At 41.5% G+C, this 19,668-nt stretch overlaps 2 protein-coding genes across 2 annotated transcripts in view; one reads left to right on the plus strand and one right to left on the minus strand.

Moving 5' to 3' along the window:
* Positions 1–6,257, plus strand: part of zdhhc23 (zinc finger DHHC-type containing 23) — a 9,432-nt gene extending 3,175 nt beyond the window's left edge. The window contains exons 2-6 of the mRNA XM_022744359.1: positions 1,482–1,642; positions 2,175–2,864; positions 3,305–3,472; positions 5,031–5,300; positions 5,764–6,257. Coding sequence (XP_022600080.1) covers positions 1,500–1,642; positions 2,175–2,864; positions 3,305–3,472; positions 5,031–5,300; positions 5,764–5,797 — 1,305 coding nt within the window. The 5' untranslated portion in view covers positions 1,482–1,499 and the 3' untranslated portion in view covers positions 5,798–6,257. The remainder of the gene's footprint in view (positions 1–1,481; positions 1,643–2,174; positions 2,865–3,304; positions 3,473–5,030; positions 5,301–5,763) is intronic.
* An 81-nt stretch (positions 6,258–6,338) lies between these two features.
* On the minus strand, positions 6,339–19,307 carry ccdc191 (coiled-coil domain containing 191). The gene is made up of 17 exons (XM_022744227.1): positions 19,242–19,307; positions 18,647–18,685; positions 18,137–18,272; positions 17,865–18,017; positions 16,618–16,796; positions 16,257–16,480; positions 14,923–15,067; positions 14,627–14,817; positions 14,164–14,413; positions 13,140–13,561; positions 10,919–11,010; positions 10,497–10,579; positions 10,262–10,363; positions 9,934–10,077; positions 8,697–8,849; positions 8,218–8,372; positions 6,339–6,570 (listed from the first exon to the last, which is right to left on the minus strand). Exons 1-17 carry the CDS (start codon positions 19,305–19,307, stop codon positions 6,429–6,431), a joined length of 2,676 nt encoding a protein of 891 aa, XP_022599948.1. The 3' UTR covers positions 6,339–6,428.
* Positions 19,308–19,668: the final 361 nt, after the last annotated feature.

A 19,668-nucleotide genomic window follows, 5' to 3' on the forward strand; every position in this document is an offset into this window, starting at 1 on the left:
TCTCTCTCTCTCTCTCTCTCTCTCTCTCTCTCTCTCACACACACTCACACACACACAATTATTATTATTATTCAATGTAAGATGTTTACATTAGCCCATTTGTTTGGGAGGGGGTGACTTAATGTGCTTGTGGTTCATGTTTTTTCTTATCCATATATATATATATATATATATATATATTTTTTTTTAATAAATACTTAACTTCATTACCTTTTTATAAAAGGTAACTGCATATCAACAAGTAGGGTGGATGGAGCATCATGAATTTGGGGCTTGGCTGCCTCAGGGCCTGGACAGCTCCACTTCCTCAAGGGGGAAATTCCCAAGTTTATCAAGGTACTTTACCGGATTATGTCCGAGTGGCTGTTCACCTGCTGACGCTCAGTAGAATCTAGCCGATGCAGCAGGACAATGACCCTAAACATCAAAGTAAATCTACTACAGAACTTCAGGCAAAGAAAACCCATCTTGTGAAGTGGCCCAGTCCCGACCATAGACCTGAATCCAGCAGAGATGCTGTGGAATGACATGAAGAGATCCGCTCACACCAGACATCCCGGGAATATGTCTGAGCTGAAGCAGTTCTGCAGGAGGAATGGTCCAAAATTCCTCCTGAACATTGTGCAGGTCTGACCAGCACTTGTTTGAGGTTATTGCTGCCAAAGGAGGTTCAGTTGATGGGTGTGTTCAATAAAGACACGAAAGATCATAACTGTTTGTGTAATATTAGCTTCAGCTCATTATTTGTCTACACTTAGAACATAGATGATCAGATCCCATTTTATGACCACTTAATGCAGAAAACCAGGTAATTCCAAAGAGTTCACTTACTTTTATTTGCCACTGTACGGCCTTTTTACCTTATTAATTTGATGAGTGGCTGACTAGTATTAAAAACATATCATGCTTTGATTTGTTGCTAATAAGAGGCTCATTCAGGCCTCCTCATCAGAGCCAGATCCTCCCCCAGAGAGGTTTAATTGAGCTGAAGGATTAACCCCACTTTGTGGTTAACTGGAGAATTGTCAGTCTTGCTTTCTGTGACGGAGGCCCTGGAGACCTACGACTGTTGTAAACGTTGCCACTGCCTCACTGTCGAAACAAGCCCGCAAGCTGCAGGAGTGAGAGCGTTCACTTACTGTAAATCATTAAAGCATGACAGATGTGTGACAGATGTGAGGGTAGGAGGTGGACTGGATAGGATCAAATGAGCACGGTCTGCTTTGCAGTGTTGCATGGTGGAAATCTGTTTGGAACCACTCCACCATCTAAAAAGCATGCAAATAGCTCATAAGCTGCTGTATACACAGGTCATTTCAGCAAAGTGAGCTTTTAGAGGACTTTTCAGTTATTGTATTTTCCCTCCGTCTCTCATCTGCCACTTTTCCTGTTTTTGAACCGTCTTTCTCATTTATAACACAAACCCCTAAACAAGCTCAGTAAATGATAGTTCTGATAAACTTTTTTTTAACATCTGATAGGTTGCCAGGCTGTCCGTCATGAAGAAGAGAGCCAACAAGGTGCAAGAGGAGGAGGAGGAGGAGACCTTGTGCTGCTGCGAGTATGTGAACAGACACGGAGAGCGCAGCCATGTAGCAGCCTGCTGCTGCGACTGCGAGGACCTCGATGACGCTTGCGACAGGTGAGAGAGAGTTAACCCAATAACTAATGATGGATCTGTTGGTTATTTGTTTTAGGCTATTAATTGATTAATTAGAAGTTTATAAAAAAATGTCAGAAAACAGTAAAAATCCAACTCAGATACTGAAACTGCTTCATTCAGGCCTGTTACATACATGCAGTACAACATAGAGCAGCTTATGTTGTCCAGTTTAAGCTATACAACTTTAACCAAACTTAAAAATTCACAGTATTTTTATCCTGGGCTGTATCATGAAAACAAAAATAGTCCTCTATCACAGCAGATGTTTTAACTTATAATTGCAAGGAAAACATAGTTATTACTAATAATATTAATGAACCAGGGCTCTGTTATTAATGCAATGTAGAATGAGTGTTACTGATCACACTTGTGTTCTCCCTGCTGCGACATGTTAAAATATCAGCTGTATCGTTGACATTTGTTCTTAAAAAGAAGTTAATGGGGTTAAAGTTTGCTCATATGGTGAAATTATTTTACCTTTTTTATTTGTTCAATTTTTAAACTCTGTCAGGTTTCTGAAGAGGGAGCCTCAGAAACCTGAGTCCCTATCACAGGTGACAGAAGTTGTCACCGACCGGATTCGTGTGCCCTGGCTGTGGGGCGGAGCCCGCAAAGTGGACCTGTCCGTCATCCCGCCTCTCATTCTCCTTCCTGTGCTGCTGCACCTCGCTGCTCTCCACTTCCTGCTTGGCATTGTGGTGCTGACAGCTCTGCCCGGCCTGGTGCTGTGGTACTACTACATCACCCACCGCAAGAAGGGACGGACACTCTTCTTCCTCAGCCTGGCCCTCTTCTCCCTGGCTTACATGTACTACTTGTTCATCACAGAGGTGCTTCCCCGCGGCGATATCGGCCTGGTCCAGCTATTGGTGGTAACTGCAGGGGTCATCTTCACCCTGTTAGCTCTTGTCTACACTAAGAGAGAACCTGGCATTGTGCTGCCAAACCAAAAGCTCGTCCACAGCACGGTGACTTATTACAGCCCTCTCGCAGACAGAGACCCCGCCGTCAATGGGGGGACGCAGGAAGTGACGATGACAGTACTCAACCGGGCGGGATCGTCGGCGCAGTCGGGGCTGGAGCTGAAGGAAAGCAGCCGAAAGAACTGGTGTCCAGTGTGCAGGGTGGTGCGGCCCCCAAGGGCGGGACATTGTCGGATCTGTGGCGTCTGCGTTCTGCGTCTCGACCACCACTGTGTCTGGTGGGTCCCCTCTCACTCGGCCTGTCATCGTGTTTCTTCCACTTTGTCTCACATCTCAAACCCTGCCGTCGTCTAGTTTGTTTGTCTGTTTGTCTTTTCTACACAACCTCTATTTAATAAATGTTAAAAAGTGCAAACATCCATTTAGTTTTCAAAACAAAGCTCTTAGGTGACTTTTTTTCAGGATACGTAATGAACGCAAACTGAGTTTCCTGTGTCTTCATTGACCATATTTGTACGTTGGGGCGACCATCACACACAGTAATTAAAGCTATAAGTGTAAAAACATTTCCTTGCTGCCATCCACTCCTACACTTCTTTGTGTGTTCCTGCATGTCTATGTGTAGTGTATCCCTGGGGTCTCAGTACGATGTTCTGTCTGCCTCTGTGTGTGTGTGTGTGTGTTTGTGCATGTATCCCGTCCGTCGCTGCCGAGGTAGGATAAACAGCTGTGTGGGGCAGTCCAATCACCGCAGCTTCCTGCTTACACTCGTCCTCTTCCTATTGACGTCTCTGTACGGGATCAGCCTGGTGCTGCAGAGTGTGTGTCCGAGACAACACCTCCTCACCGCCCTTCTGTATTGCCCGGGGGTCTACAACCAGTACAGGTACTGGAAACACAGACGTACACTTTATACACACAAGGTTGGCTCTGTGACTATACCATCATATTCTCTTAGAGTTACTATTTACCTAAATTCATCTTGAGATCAGTAGATGAAAGGAATGACAAAAATTCAGTGTTTATCAAAGACCAATTGTGTAAAATTGTTTGATCATAACATCTTTCAAATTACTCTATTTGAAAGTCTTGATTGAAAATGGTGTGTTTCATTTAGCCCATAACTTCTCAGGACACTAAGAATGAATCAATGAATAGATGAGAGAAATTATGTCAATGAGTAAATTTTTATCTGACCAATATAAATTGATCACAGATATATAGGTATTGGTGTACATATCACACAAAAGGTGACAAGAAATTGTAGCGCAGATCCAAAGATACTGTGTGTTTGCAGTAGTCATGCTTGGTACACATCGTTGTCACTATTCTTTATTAACCAGATATATAGAATCTTTGTTTAAGTTGTCTTTTTATATTAAAAATAAATATTGGCTTGATATATCATCATCTGAGATTTCCAGTCGGTATCGGCATGCGAGTGCTGTTCATTTTCTCATCTAACTTGCAGAAAAAACATAAATAAGCATATTGCCCAAAATATCAAACAATTCCTTTAAATATTAATATTCACATTGATATTGATCTCAAGTTTCCTTAAAAATGTAAAAAGAACTGCCACAACCATAAAAGGACCAGTGCAGAAATTTAAACAAACCATAACTGCACAAAGACAAACTCAGTAACTAACAGGAATAAGTGCATGAGGGCGTTATAGTTCAGATGGAACCCATGGAATCAGGAAGTGGCAGATGGCCTTTTAGCAGCAATCAAAAGCAAAACTGTCTTCATTTTATAGCCACTGAAACTATTTTTAACCGCTGGGGGGCAATTTGACATCTTTCCCAGAATTCACCACAAAGACTGACATTTAAATTAGTTTGTGTGAGGTTCTTGCTCATTGGACACGAGGCTTCTTTCACTGTAGTGTTGAATTAGTTTCACAGCGCATCTTGGAGAGTTTCCTGTCGAGCTGTTGGAGAAGGACTCGCTGTTTTGTGCTCAGAGCAGTGAGAGAGTGGATGTGAAGTCGTTTAAATGATGTGCTCTGGCACTTGTGTAGGCGTCGCACACTTAAAATAGGTCTTGATAGCATCCATCTCAACCTCAGACTCTGAGCAGCTATCATGTCCTAAGTATGTAAAGAAAAAAATATATATCCACTTCTTTTTTTAAACTGGTCACAGACTATTTTATAACTGTACAGTTTTATATTAAAAATAATAGATAAATATGGTATTAAACAATGGTTAAATTACCTTTTAGTGTCCCATTTTTTTAAACAATGGGATAGTAGTGATTAAAAGCAAGTGGTGGAAATATATTTTACCTCTAAAAAAAAACCAAAACAAGTTAGAGCCTTACTTTATACGAAGAGTAATAACCATGCAAATACATGTATGTTTGGTGCTTGTTGTCTGTATGGTGATTTATTGTTATCTTGCAGCAGGATTTACCATCTTTGCTCCTTGTCTGCCTTCCAGCACTGCACTTTGCTTCACCTGTGCCTGGTACAGCAGCATCGTGACTGTTGGGCTGCTTCACCTGCTGCTGGTGCAGGTCATCAACGTCAGCTACAACGTGACCGAGCGCGAAGCACGCATCGCTTTGCGAGACAAAACGGCTCGCAGCGCCTACTGGGGACTCGTCGTGGACACCGGTGTCTACTCTCGAGGCTTCCGTGGCAACTGGGCCGAGTTCATGACCATGGGAGACAAACTGAATCCTCCCTCTCCCGCCCCAACAGACCTGGTGTAAGAGACTGTTATGAAGCCTGCTTTTTAACAAATGAGTTTGGGAGGATTATGGCTGCTGTTCTGTTCCTGTTCACTGGATGGCAGCATGGCTCCTCTATCCCTGATTAACTTCCTTGGCCGCCTTCTGTTGGAAGCAGACCCGAGATCTGCCAGGAATGTTATCACTGGCTTACTGCAGAAATTGAGCTGCCACCTGAGTTACGCTGACTTTATCACATAGCAATAACAACTACAAGCTCCAATAAGATACTTTCATCGCCATTAATGTCACTGACAGCTGGCATGCAGCTATATCCACACACACACACACACACACACACACTGAACTTTTAATCTCCTTCCACTGCTGCCTCATTCCACTTCTCATCAGTCTTTCTGCCAAACAAATATCCCTGTTTCCTTCACACTGGATGTCTTCCTTTGACTTGAGCATTGTCTTTATGTTTCCTTTACATTCCAGTGCCTTGGTGGGAGCCAACAAACGAAAAATGTGAGAATGAGTGATCTGCTGATCCTCATAGGGACATTGTCTTTGAGCACAGCAGCATAATGATGCCTCTGGAGCTGGTCAGTCCTGCCCAAAACATTTCATGGATGGTCTCTGCACACTCCTCCTCCTCCATCCTCCACAAACACTAAACTGCAGCGTTTACAAAGGGGAAGACCCTCCTTGACCTCGTGAAATGAGTCACGGATATTTTAGCACAGGCAAATGAAACCTCTCAGCACAAGCCAGATAGTCAGCCTGTCATCGCATTAAACATAATGACAGATTGCAGTTGTGAATATATTAAAAGTTACTTTCACTCTTTTGAGGTGGTTCAGACTGACTCCTGAAAACAGCAAATAAATCAATACTCAGTAATGTACTATCGCAGCTCTTTAGTCGTCAGAGGGACTGAAAGTTCTTTCTTTTTCTTAATTGTATTGGCCCAGTTGTGTGTTTGTATGAAATGAATTGTATTTATTTATATTAAATGAATGTGAGAAATGTGCATTTCTATTCATTTTCTATTCATTTTCCTTTCTGTTTGTGTGAGTGTGAATCCTCTGCAGTTATTGAATGTTTGTGTGTCATCTGTGGGTATGCGGTTTCTCCTACAGTGACACTTTCTCCCAGAGGCTTTACAGTGGATGGGAGCAGAAATCGGGCAGAACCTCAGTCACTTTCCGTCCCAGCTTCTCCCGCCGCTCCTCCCTCTCTCTTTCCTTGCGCAGCAGACGTGGAAGCTGCCTCCAGGCCAGGAAACATCGCTGGAACACCCGTCTAAAGTGCAGGCAGATGGAGGGACAGACGGGAACAGAGCAAGTGAGCAATAAGAAACTGAATTATGTGGACCTCTGAGATTACAACACCTAATGAGCTTTCACATGATGGCAGCTGGGCAGCCGGTGGGAATTCATCTGCAGGCTGTGGTCATTTAGCCAACCTCACCTTAGAAGCTGAAGTTCATCAACATTCACATTGTGTGGCAAAGGCAGTCAAATCATTAAGTTAGACCAATGCTACAGCTAATTATTAATTTTGCCCACAATGGGAAACAACACCACATAGTAGCGTTAAGCATAATATAAGCACAAGTAATTGTTGATTTTAAATTAATATTCTGCAGAAAAGAAACATTACAAAAAAAAACAGTTTCAATGCAAATTAGAAAAGTTCTAAAGAGTTACCAATTTTTTTAGCTTGTCAGTCAACCACTCTGCTCCAGACTGAAATATCTCAACATCTATGAGATGGATCGCAGTGAAGAATCCTCTGACTTTTCATCTAGTCTGAGGTTGACATTTGGGATTTGGATTAACAACTTTTGGATGATCGCTATGAACTTTTCTACAGATATTCAAGATCCTTGGTGGACAAATCCTAATGACTTTGTTGATCTCCTTATTTTTCATCTGGCGCCATCTTCAGGTCAAAATTTCAGTTTTTCCAGTACTCTGGTTTTTTTCGAAACGTTTCCTTGCAGAACTAATGACGCTGGCATCAGCCTTTGTTATACTTTGCATTTAGTGCTAATTTGCAAATGTTAGCATGCTATTACACCAAACTAAGCTGGCGGACATTGTAAACCTTATCCTTGCTAAAGCTCCGCATTTTAGCATTGTTATTGTGAGGATGTTAGCGTGCTGAAGTTAGCATTTAGCACGAAGCACCACTGTGCATAAATACAGCCTCACAAAGCTGATAGCATAGCAACAGACTCCTATTGTTGTTAGAACCATGTATTACTTGTAGTCACTAAATTCATTGGGTATGCGATGGCCTGGAAGAGAATTATTACTGGAAATACAGTACATTGTTACCTGAGGTCAGGAACACTGAGTCCAGAACCACTCTGCTATGCAAACTAATTTGGCCATATTGAGGTTTCTACCTGAGCAGCAAAACTGACTCCATTAATCATAATACAAAGACAGTTACAGCTAACAGCAGATATGCACTTTACTGAAGTCAAGGAGAAGATGGTGTAATTTTTAATCAAATGCACAGGCACTTATAGTAAAAAAAAAGGACAAGAAATGAGCCAATGCACCAGCAAGGCTCTCATATTTCATATTGTTAAATGTCCAACAACTGCTTATGTAATGCCTGTTCCAGTGTCCAGCCTTTGTCATAATCTGCAGTACTTATAAATCAGGCTCACGGTTATTATAGGTCTTTAAAGTCTTCAACCTTTCGTAAAAATAGGCGTTAGAAAATCTTCACATTAAAATTAACGTTTATGTCTTAAAGGCCTTCAAAGCATTGCAGTTTCCCGGTGCATCGGTCTGATATTACATTCCAACTTGTAATTAAAGTTTTTACAAGCTGTTAAATTTAATATCACACCCAGTTAGTTGGTAGGGTTACCGGGTGAACACACTGCAGCATCCATACAGTGAACATATGGCAAAGTCACGGGTAGCAGACCTGTTACTATGCTCCTGAGCCAGCTCCTGACGGTCCCACTCCACCAGCCTCTCCTGGGTCACATGGTCCAGCAGTGCCAGCAGAAACCTCTTCAGAGTGTGTGTGCGGTAGAAACGCTCAGCCCGCTCCTCCTGAATCATTCGCCAGTCCTTCAGCTGAACCAGACAACACTCACTTAGAGATAAGGATATTATAAATGCACTTACATGTAGTAAAATGCAAATGATTTACCTGCCTTACTCAAAGCTGGAAAATGCTGCAAATTGTCGTTCAACACATCTCTCAGCAGTTAAAATCACAACAAAACATTAAGTAAAGACTGGGTATCTGAAAACATAACTGAGTGGAATAGGAGATTATAAAAAGGTGTTGCTGTAAGTCACTGGCAGATGATGAGGAGACTGGAGTCCTGACTGAGCAACTGTGTGTGTGTGTGTGTGTGTGTGTGTGTGTGTGTGTGTGTGTGTGTGTGTACGCACTCTTTTCCAGCAGCTTAAGCTCCTCCGAAGCACAAAGTGCTGGTGCAGTTGGTCAGCAGAAGCTTCTCTCTCAGACAGGGACTCTCTTGCTGATTGCTGCCAGCCTAGCGTGCACCGCCTCAGGAGGAAGAGATTGTGATGACTCTGGGCCAGCTGGCGGGGATTGAAAAGAAAAGCGCAGATGCACACTGATGAATGCGTCCACATTCAGTCATATGTGCCAGGTAGAAATAATGGGGTAATATGAAATGATGAAGAGCAAAAACAAGGTTTATATCCTGCTTTGAAACATGTATGCACAAGGTTTTATGCAGTTTCTGTGATGCCGTGCAAAGGCAATGTTCAGAAGATGAAATGACAATATTGTTGAGGGGATGCAGCTGGAAAGATGTGGTGGGTATTTGTGTGTATTGTAGCTTCATCTTTGGCTTGAGGTGTTTAATTTTGCTATAGAGTGAGTATTTTTCCCAAAACATTTGGCTCATTGCTCACAATTATCATTCTATTAAATGTGTTAGAGTGTGTTGCCTGTGGATACACAGCATGTGGTTTGTGGTACTTTATTATAATAATAATAATGATAATGATAATAATGAACTTTATATAGCACTTCTGACCATCAAACTAACAATGTGCTTCACAACCAGGGATGTTTAGAGCACCAACAGACAGATATTGATGAAATTAAATGATCATTAAAAGAAAAATATTCCTAATAACAAGGATAATGAATACAAAAATTAAATAAATACATACATGATTGACAGTAAAGGCAAAATACACAAATAGATTGTGAAGATTGTGAAGATTTGAATTACAAAAAGCCTTTAATAGACCGAAGCCTACGAACATATTGCCTTAATACCAGATAGCAGATGCTAATGCAGTGTTATATGTGCTCTTTTTCAAAGCAAGTCTATGTCCAGGGAAGCTTTCTATTATTCAAATTCATGACATGTACCTGGACTGGGGGTTTTTATGCCACATTTACCTCTGGATGTCAATTTTTTTTTTTTGCCTTTGCTTATTGTAATTCTGTTCCAAGAATGTGTGATGATGAAACGCCTTAAGCCTTCCTTGCACAGTTTTCAGTTTAAATAAGATTTTCAGTATGCTCTTCGAAGTCAAGAGCACCTTCTGGGTTCATAATAAGTTGAGTTGGAGGACTGCGGGCGGGTTGAGTTTCTCAGGGGAAATACTCTGTGTGCTGCTGCAGTGGACACGACAGGTGATTTACCTGTATGTTGGCTTGTCCGAGCTGAATGAGGCGTTTCCATGGTGCCAGGCCTCTCCGTAGCAACAAGGTTCTGTGGTAGTGCTGACGGGCCAGTTTTAGGAGCTCCTGTTGCCTTTTCAGTTGCCTCTGTTTTTCCTCTTCCCTCTGCGCACACAACGAAGGTGACATTGTTTTAATATTCTGCAAGGTGTCAAAAGAGTGCTGTCCTACTCAGTCACTGACTCAAAAATATGAATCAGAATACATGAAGCAGTCGTCTGCTCAGACTGCTTCACGTATTCTGCCTCATATTTTTGTGAATGTCCATAAAATATGAAACACATCCCACCTCTCTTTGCAGCCTTTTCTCCTCCTTCCTCTTTTCTGCAGCTTTGCGTCTGTCCTCCTCCTCCTCCCTCTGTCTCAGCTCCTCAGCGGCTTTCATCTCAGCCTGGAAAAGTTGGGTTCTTTGGTTAAATTTGTTGGTTTTTTTTTTTTTTTTAACACGGTGTCAGACAATTACTGCCTGCTACAGTCTTACAAAGCAGTTTGGTGATCCAGAACAGGACTTCCCAATCTCTCACCAGCTTTTCCTCCTCCTTCTTTCTCTTGAGCTCCTCGATTTCCTTTCTTCGCTCTGTGCGTTGACGTGCGCGGGCCTCCATGGCTTCACAGAGAGGGAGGAGAGGGAGGAGAGGGGTCACTGGAGCACAAGGTATTCTTCTACAATAGTCTCAGGAGTGTGTGGCATGTGCATGTTTATGTATGCCTCACTCTTAATATTCTTAACACATAACCAGATGTTAAGGTAAGCAGTGTTATTGTTGAAGGACTATACACCTATAAGGCTTTTATATCTACATGTGTGACTCAAGGTTATCCAATTTTCTTGATAGAGGAGCCACAATTGGATGATTGATGCACCTGCTATGTATGTTTCTATGTATATGTGAGTTTGAGTGTGTAAGCTATTAATCTTATAGAGTGAAGGAACTTGCAGACTGACCCGTGATGATTGGATGGGGGCATGTCTGGTGTGTGACAGCTTTCCTCAGAGGTGTAGACTGACTGTCAGGTTCTCCGGTAAGTCTGAGTGCCCTGCAACAGTAACAATCACGGTCTAGCAGCAAAAAAACAAAGACCCGTCATCTCTCTGTCTGTTCACTCACATCTTCTTGATCCTTTTTATTCAGACAGACATCGACTGAGGGCAAACTCAGCCGACATGCATCAGATTGTCTGTAAAATCTAAATGAATTTCAGTGAAGTGCAGAACTTCTTTTGCTTATACTCGTAAGGACATTTCGAAACTCTGTCCAAGGATCTAGACTTCTTTGAAAACATATTTCATCTTTTGTTACATAAATATATAATTATATAAGCCCTGAATGTACAAGATTCTTCTGTAATTGATCTGCTTCTTTGTATCTAATCCTGTGTGACTATTTAACAAGAAAAGCTAATAACGGATAAGGGTATTAGTTGTGTAAAAAACAAAACAAAAAAAAACCCTTTCAACCCACTGAGGTGACCACAGACAAAAACCTGCAAACTTGTTCTGCCATTATTCTCCACTGTAGAGAGAGAAGTGAGCTAGGTGATTATTCATCACCCTGACAGAGTTTTAGAGCTAATAGCACATTTGGGGACTGTGGAGTTAGTGAGACTTTCTAACTTATAATGCACTGTCAAGAGGTTTGCAGTGAGAAACGGCTGAATAGCAGACCAGGCTTCCACTTACATACTGTATATACACATACTGTACTCGTTCGATTGACTACATAATTCTAAACAGCAGAAAAGGCACAAAACGCAATGTTCGATCATGTGAAAAGGCCGGTTCTCTCCCTTTTCCTTAGCGTCTGGTGTGCATAATGTTTTTCTCCTGTTGTCGCTCTGCCTCTGTGATGTTGGTGCATAACCAGGTCCTCGTAACAGTGAGGGACAGAGCACTGTTAGGTTGTGGGAAGAAGGGTGAAACTGTTTTGTAGTAAATGGTTAGGGTTACATTTAAAATTGGTACATTTCTGGAGAGCGTGTGTATGATTGTTGGTAGCAACTGAGAAATCTTAAATCATTGATGTTTTGGTGTACTGTACTATTTTAATGCTTCTACCCACCTACCTCTGTCTATCTCACCCTATACTTTCCTGACAGCTGGTATATTTCAGTTAGGTACAGCTGAGAAAGTAACTGGTCAATGGTATAAAAGGGCTTGAAAATAATTCTATTATTTATGAGAAAAAAAAGTGGAAAGGGAAAAGTCTAAAAAATACATATTTAGGAAAAAGCATCTATAAAAATGTGTCTATGAATGATGTGACAATTTAAAAGACAGAGTTTGTGAAACTTTGTTGTGAGGATGCATATTTTGTGCTTTTTGATTCAGTTAAAGTTCATTCTGTTGAATTTTGTTGCTGTTTCCTTAATATTTGTCTTAATAAATGCCACGTTTTTGCACTAACTCCTGCCTACAGATCTTTAACATCTCCTTTAAAATCTCCCATTGACACACAGTTTAACCTCCCTTTATATGGGGTGGCCCACAGCAGAACTACAAATACATATTTATCTACATAATTTCTAACCTTTTACTATGGCATTATTTTTTGTATTTGTGTTCACTGTATTTCACTGTAAGAGTAAACATACAAGGATCAGGTGGCCAAAGATTCATTATGACTATAAATCTACTTTCATACACACTGTGGCCAAATTTTAAATTCTTAAATTTTAAATAGTAGCCTAATGTTCGACAGTGTCTTTTCAAACACATTTTCAAGTTTGACTAAAATATACAGAACAGTTTATAATAATTACAAGAGTAAAGTTCACAGTACAAGAAATCTCACATTCTCATCTTCTCTAAATTATTGTCAAATAACTAATTTCTCCATACTGTCGTCCAAAATGAATAGGAAGTCTAGAAAAATGGATATTTTAACATTTCCATTTCCGTGACAGCTGGGCAGAATCCATCCACTGATGAAGACTGTGTGGTATGATTGAGAGCTCCAGAACAGCTACCAAATGGACCTTAAGGTGAGGTTGTTTTGTCAACTGCTGTTTCCAAGGCCAAGGACAGAGTGTGAAGCATTAATTATTGTTGCTGCAAATTACTTTCAACATTCAGGAGACTGTGCACACAGATACAAGTGAGTTAATTTAAACCCGTGTGGCTTTGAATACGATACACTCACACCCAGAGCCTGGATGCCTTACATTACCTCTGCTCTGTGCGGTCACAGTTGTTGCTCTTTGGTCTCGAGCCTCCTCCTGTTGATAGCTGTGAGAGCTGTGCATTTTTCTTTATCTCCTGCTCCAAACCCATCATGCTCTGCTCCTCTTTCAGCTGTGCAATTTTCTCTTGCTGCTCCTTCAACAGCCTCCGTTGCTGTGTGATGATCTGCTGCTGGGCGGCGTGTCTGTTCTCAAACCTGCTGCCAGGTGACACTGTGCTTTTTGAACAGGTGAAGCCACCTCCCTCACCTCCCTGCCGCGCATCGTGGAGCTCTGCAGCAGTCAGTGCCACGTGCCTTCGGGTCACCTGCCACGGCTGAGTGGGCCGGGCCACTGAACCCACATGCGTCTTATCCTGATGTACTGCAGGGGGGTCAGGGGCTAAAGTTCTCGACCTGTGGTGATCTTCCTACAGTGAATAAAATAGAACACAGAGGAAGATATTAAATTATACATGACTAAATCAAAGACTGACCTTCGGCCTAGGTTTACCAGGTGCTTAGGGGGTAGCACAGATCCAGTGTTAGGCTTCAATACCCATCTCAGGGCAATTTTATCTATATATCCTGGTATACAAGCAGCAAGTACGGCCTCTTTATTGACCTCTCATGAATTCCTGCAACTCCTGCTCCGTTTCCTGTGTCCCTCAAGCTCTGTTCCACTGTCCTACATCGCTTATTTTCTTATTTCTCTCTTTTTTCCATCTGCTCTATTGCCTCCTCTATATTTACACTGCGCCTTCTTTTCCTGCTCTCTCACTCTCAAGAGTTGTGAATATTTCAGCAGGAAAGTTTTTCTCCCTGGCTGATGTGCTGAAAAAAGTTCAGGTCATCTCATGCAAAGACAAAATTGTTTTGTTCAGTTTAGTTCCCAAACTTGTTTATTGCCTCAGTAATTAGACATTTAGCATCACCTGATAATAGACCTGATGTTTAAGTCATGACTTCACTCACCTTGAGTCACTTGTAAAACTTGTGATGATATGAGGAATTCAGTGAGTGCACCTCTCACCTTCTCTGTGGTCTCTGGTTGGTCAGATGCCTCAGGTGGGGCCATTACTGGCTGAGAAGCGGGGGTTTCTGTGGCCTTCAGTTTGCCTGTTGATGCAACATTGATTAAAGCGGCCATCCTGCGGCGGGTTTCCTGCTGCTGGGCCAAAAGCTCTCGTTGTTCCCTCTCCATCCGACACCATAGCTGCCACTCATTCAGACATCGCCGCAGCAACCGCCTTCGGTCACTCTCCACAGCCAGCTGGCATTGTCTGGAGCAGGTAACAGATTTGTTGAAAAAATGATTTTATTCTTTAATGTCAATTGTTGCTTGGTCAGGGTAACAGGATATATTTTTATTTATAAGTGAGTGTCCTAAAGAGACATAGGTAGTAATTTACATTGTATGATTTGTGGTAAAAGGCAGGATTCATACAATGACAGGTCAACAGGACCTTTCAACATTTATTTTCCTCTGCTCTTGCCTGTTTTCAGTTCGCAGGTCTTCCTCTGTTCTTTTCACCTCTCGCTGCTTTTGTTCTGCCCACACCACGGTTCGCCATGCTCGCCATGCTCTCAGTTGCCTCTTCCAGTCACAGAGGGCCATGGCCTTACCCATACGTAGCCTACGGTCCAACACGACTGAATACCAGCCAGAGAAATGCCTCTGCAAACACTAAAAGATTCACACAAATGTAGGCGCATAAGGTACTGTGAACGTTGTTACATTTCCTTTACCAAACTGCAAATAGACTCACGCACACATGGTACAAATACCAACCTTGAGGTTGCTTATGTGACCCATGGTTTGAATTTTCTGTTCTTTAAACAGTCGCACTGTGTCCTGCTGATGCTGTTTTGAAGGAAGCGTTGGAGCTGACTGGAGGCTCCTGGCTGCCCTCTGCTCTTCCACTCTCTCCCTTTCCCTGTGGAATAAACATACAGCAACTACTTAACTCACCAGGGCCCCAAGACAAATACAGATATTCCCAAACATTACACTGAAAATGTGTGAATTTTAAGTTCTTTTTCTGTAAAAATAGAGACTGTACATTACAACTCACTAACTCACTGAAATATACCCATTTTCTTCATTTTGATTCCAAACGTATATTTAGTTTTCAGATAATATAACTCTAGTTCCCTCCAAACTTGTAGCTACAAACCTTTTTATGGCCATAATATAAAAATAACAATTCATCAATAACAGTACCTTGAATGATGACTCAAAATTTGTGTCTTAAAAACTACAAAGTGAATTTTAAACCAGTCTTTTCACATTCCAACAATCCCAGAAACCATGGGGCAAAGAATAATCAATTTTTATTTCATACTTAACATATAAACCTAAAACATTTTAATTTGTCAAATGAGGTTTATGATCAGATACTTGCAAAATACTTTCAAAACTAATGATATTTCCATCAGTTTCAGCTGTACTGTGTGTTTAGTGCCAGTTAGGAAATGTTAGCATGCTAACACACCAAATTAAGATGGTGAACGTTACACCTGCCAAATGTCAACATGTTAGCATGCTAGTATAGCTACAGTTTTGTTAATCCAAATTTGAGAATATTTTTCTTTGTGTAATATCTTCATGTCAGTTTGCATTGCATAGCAAATAGTTTTTAATTTACAGGCACTTTGGACGTCATCGCCACTTATAATCCAGTGTACCCACATCCACCTCTCCCATTATTTCTCCAAGAGGGATGCTAGTTTTGAAGTACTTTAGCACCATTCAACTTCCCACTCAATCTTGTTGCATCTAAATGAAAAAATATCATTATTAATATGATTCTTAGTTGCAACATTATAAATCTGAAGGTCTCATTTATTTGGCAACCTTTGCTCACTTTCAACGCAGGATGTAAAAGTTACTACTTACAGTTGTGAGACAAGGAGATCTTGGCCAGTAAATATACACATAGTGAGAGATGGTTACACAACAGTGTCATCATGCTAGCCAGGGGCTTATGTACCCTCCGCAGGGACACTTTCACAGGCTTACTTGTCAACAAGTTACCATTGATCCATTCTACCCACTATAAAAAGGTGGAGGAGGATTGTTGTAACCCCTTCAGCAGAGGTCATCGTTTGCTGTGGAGACCATACCTCTGTCTAACCAGCTGTTCCAGGCCTCTCCTCTCCTCCATCTGTCGTCGCAGTCGCACCATCTCCTGCTGTACCATCTCCTCCTGCCTACGTGCCTCCTGCTTCTTCCTCGTCTCCTCCTCTCGCTCCCTCTTCTTCGCCTCCTGCCTGGCACCCCGCCAAGCCTCCTTCTCTCTCTGCTGCTGCTGCCTCTCAGCTTCACGCTGGGCCCTATTCTGTCGCACCTTTGGTGGCAATCAGTAGATCAATTAGTGTAATTGAGAACACAACTTGTGTGCCCATCGTTCCAGCTGATTCGTTCAGCACTATTCACAGTGACAGTTTTCCAAACAACAGTATTCACATGTCTTTGGTCACATACCTGCTGGTGTCGTGCTTCCATGGTGATGATCGGGTCTCTGAACTTCTTCCTTGTTTGTCCAACATCCAGCGCCAGCTCCTCCATCATCCCCGAGTCCAACACCTCTTGCTCCATCAGGTCTTGTAGGAAGCTGTTAACAGCACTGTGCTCTTCTTCCTCAGCCAGGCGGTTGTAGAGCTCTAAGTATATTTGCACAAGTGAGCATGAAAAAGTATTATATCACCTTTGTTTTAAAGTTTTTAAAGGACTGTGTGGATGATTTTATATATTTTATCCAATAAACTTGAAATCATTTGTACTTGAAATGCACTGCTGACTGCTTTGCAAAACAAGTTTTTAGATTGATTTGCTTCTCTCCAGGCAGTCACTGGTTTCAGTTCATTTCACTGTGATGTGAAAATCAATGTGCAAAGACTACACACGCTCTTATGTTTGGTAATCTATTACAGTAATCATTTAATTAGCCCTGGCTATTATATATATTGTGTTTTCAACTCTATTGTATTGCAGTTAAAATAATGAATTGTTTTTAAAACATTTGGAAGTTACTTGCTGAAAATCATTGCATTCATAGGTTATGTTGAAAGAATATGAAACCCAAAATAGGAAGAGACAGGACATTGCGAAAAGAAAAAAACTGGTAGCCTCTTGGTTTAAAAAAACTGCAGTTTTTGCAGTCAACTCTTAAAGTCTTACATTTCTTTGAAGGCAGTGATGTAAAGTATACGTAAATGATTAGTAGTTAATGATTTAAAAAGTGAAAAAGCACTGGTATCATCTTCAACTCCATCAAGTAAATGACAGTAGCTGTAAGTACATGGTAGGTGGTGTCGTATGTTTAATTTAATTGAACCTCAAGGGAGTGGGTCATTCAAAAATGAAAATGCATGTGTTGAAATGTTGATACAATGTTGAAATTATCTGGGTTGGAGGTTTGGAGGGTTGGAGTTACAGGTCTAACTCACTGTGTGTTGGTAGTCCTGCAAACCTCAACTGAGCCCGGAGTCAGTGTGCCAAGATAATGAGATAATCTTTGGGGTGACTTATTCCTTTACTGGTGCTCTGCTCTAACCTTTCAAGTAGAGCCTTTAACTATAATCTTTATCTTCTCCATGAATCCTATTACCGGTACATTATGGCTATTGATGTTGAATGTAAACATCCTGATTCCCATTTTAGCCAACACAGTCAATTTGAATTGGTTACAGTAATGAGCCTCAGGTTTGCTGGTAACGCAATTTTCTTACCATCAAAGTTGTTGTAGTTCAGGGTGGTAGGCTGAGAACTAGCCGGTGCAGCAGGGCTTCTCCTCTCAGCGGAGCACATTAGATCATCTTCCTCCTCCATCTCTAGCTCCAACCGCAACTTACTGCTCAGCCAATCACCAAGAAGAGCCTGAGCTGCAAGGATTTACAACCCAAATGTCATTGTTCAACCTGATGCTGCACAGGCTTAACTCTCTATTACTTCTCTAGAGAGGCCTCTATTCATTTTATTTATTTTTTACTGGCTGACCTACCTTCACTGTAAGCGTCATCATGATCTTTTAACTGCTCAGTGCTTCGCAACGGTACAGCTAGGCTGCTGGTTCCTGAATGAGGTTTCTTGTGGGAGAAGACTTGAGATACAGCAAACTCGGAAGCCATCTCCACTCGCTGAGGAGAGGAAAATGGACAAATAGACGCCGTCCAATAACCAAAACATGTTCAATTTACAATGATACAAAAACTTGCATCACCCATGCAAGTGTTGGTATGCTTACACCTCAATGATAATATAGTTAAGGGTCCCTGGGTTTTTTCCATGCTATTTTGAAACAATGAAAATGGCATTGACGAGTATTATTTAAACTATATTACATCAAAAACCAAAAGCCACTTGTCTGTTCTATTTAATATGGAATAGAGAATAATGGATGCCAATTACTTTAGTCAGTTACAACTTATGTCAGAGAAGATTGTGTTTTTTCTGTTGTAAGTGAAAGGATACCAACCCTTTCAGGGTGCACCAACACACATGTTATTCTCACCTTCCTCCATTGATCAATATCGCCATTCTGCACATGCTTCTGTTATTGAAAGAAAATAATTTAAGTGTAAGTAATGTAAATGTAAGATACTGTTAGTAAGAGAGCTCATGTGGAAATGCTGGTCTCATGGTCACCTTTGCCTGCTTGAAAATACCTAGACAAGCTCAGAGACCTTACTGCAGGCGTAGTTTGCAAATTGAGGGCTGAGCCAATGTCTGATGTCTGCGGATTATTTCCCAGGTGAGCTTAGCCATTGCCTTAAATCAGCAGATTACCTCAAAATCATTTCCCAGTCATCCAAAAGTCTGTGCTTTATGAGCAGTGATTCAGCTATCTCTGTCTCTCTCTGTCTCCCTGCAGGCATGTGATTATCTAAGAAAGGCATTCTGTATGACATTTCTAGACTGCCCCCTGAAACAAGCCATGAGTCCATATGGTATTAACAGTGATGTGCGTCCTCTTCATTCATAACTCCAATAGGGCACTTTTCATCATTCTGTTTTACTACTCTCGGGAACTTGATAATCCTGAGGAAATGGTCTGAAAAGTGAAAATATTTTATGTTTTCCCTTTTGAGCGCTGAGGTGAGCAGCACCTTGGACTTATTATCAAGAATAGGCAGCCATAGTTTAATATCTGTGTAGACCTCTCGGTTTAGCATCAATCGGAAGGATAAACTTACCGTGACTGCAGATGCTTTACTCTTGCCGAGGCTCCTCCACCTAAACAGGTGCGGATTATGATTTGGGAATGTCATTATAGTTATATATAACTCCGATATTATAATCTGTTCCTAACAATCATTACAGTATCTATTACTAACAGCATACGCCAACCATAAAGGCCTACTATTTTAAACGTACATTCACAAAGTGTTTCGGGAGTTACTAAAAAGCGACACGGCAAAACTGTATACACAACTGCAATCACTTTGGATGGCACAAGATTGTGGGTAATGTAGTAGCTGAACCGTCTTTCTTGGGAAATTGTCGCACGAACGAAGCATTTCAGGACTACAGGTC

This window comes from Seriola dumerili, unplaced genomic scaffold (assembly GCF_002260705.1).
Source record: "Seriola dumerili isolate Sdu_G_001 unplaced genomic scaffold, Sdu_1.0 BDQW01000079.1, whole genome shotgun sequence".
In the NCBI taxonomy this organism is placed as follows: Eukaryota; Metazoa; Chordata; class Actinopteri; order Carangiformes; family Carangidae; genus Seriola; species Seriola dumerili.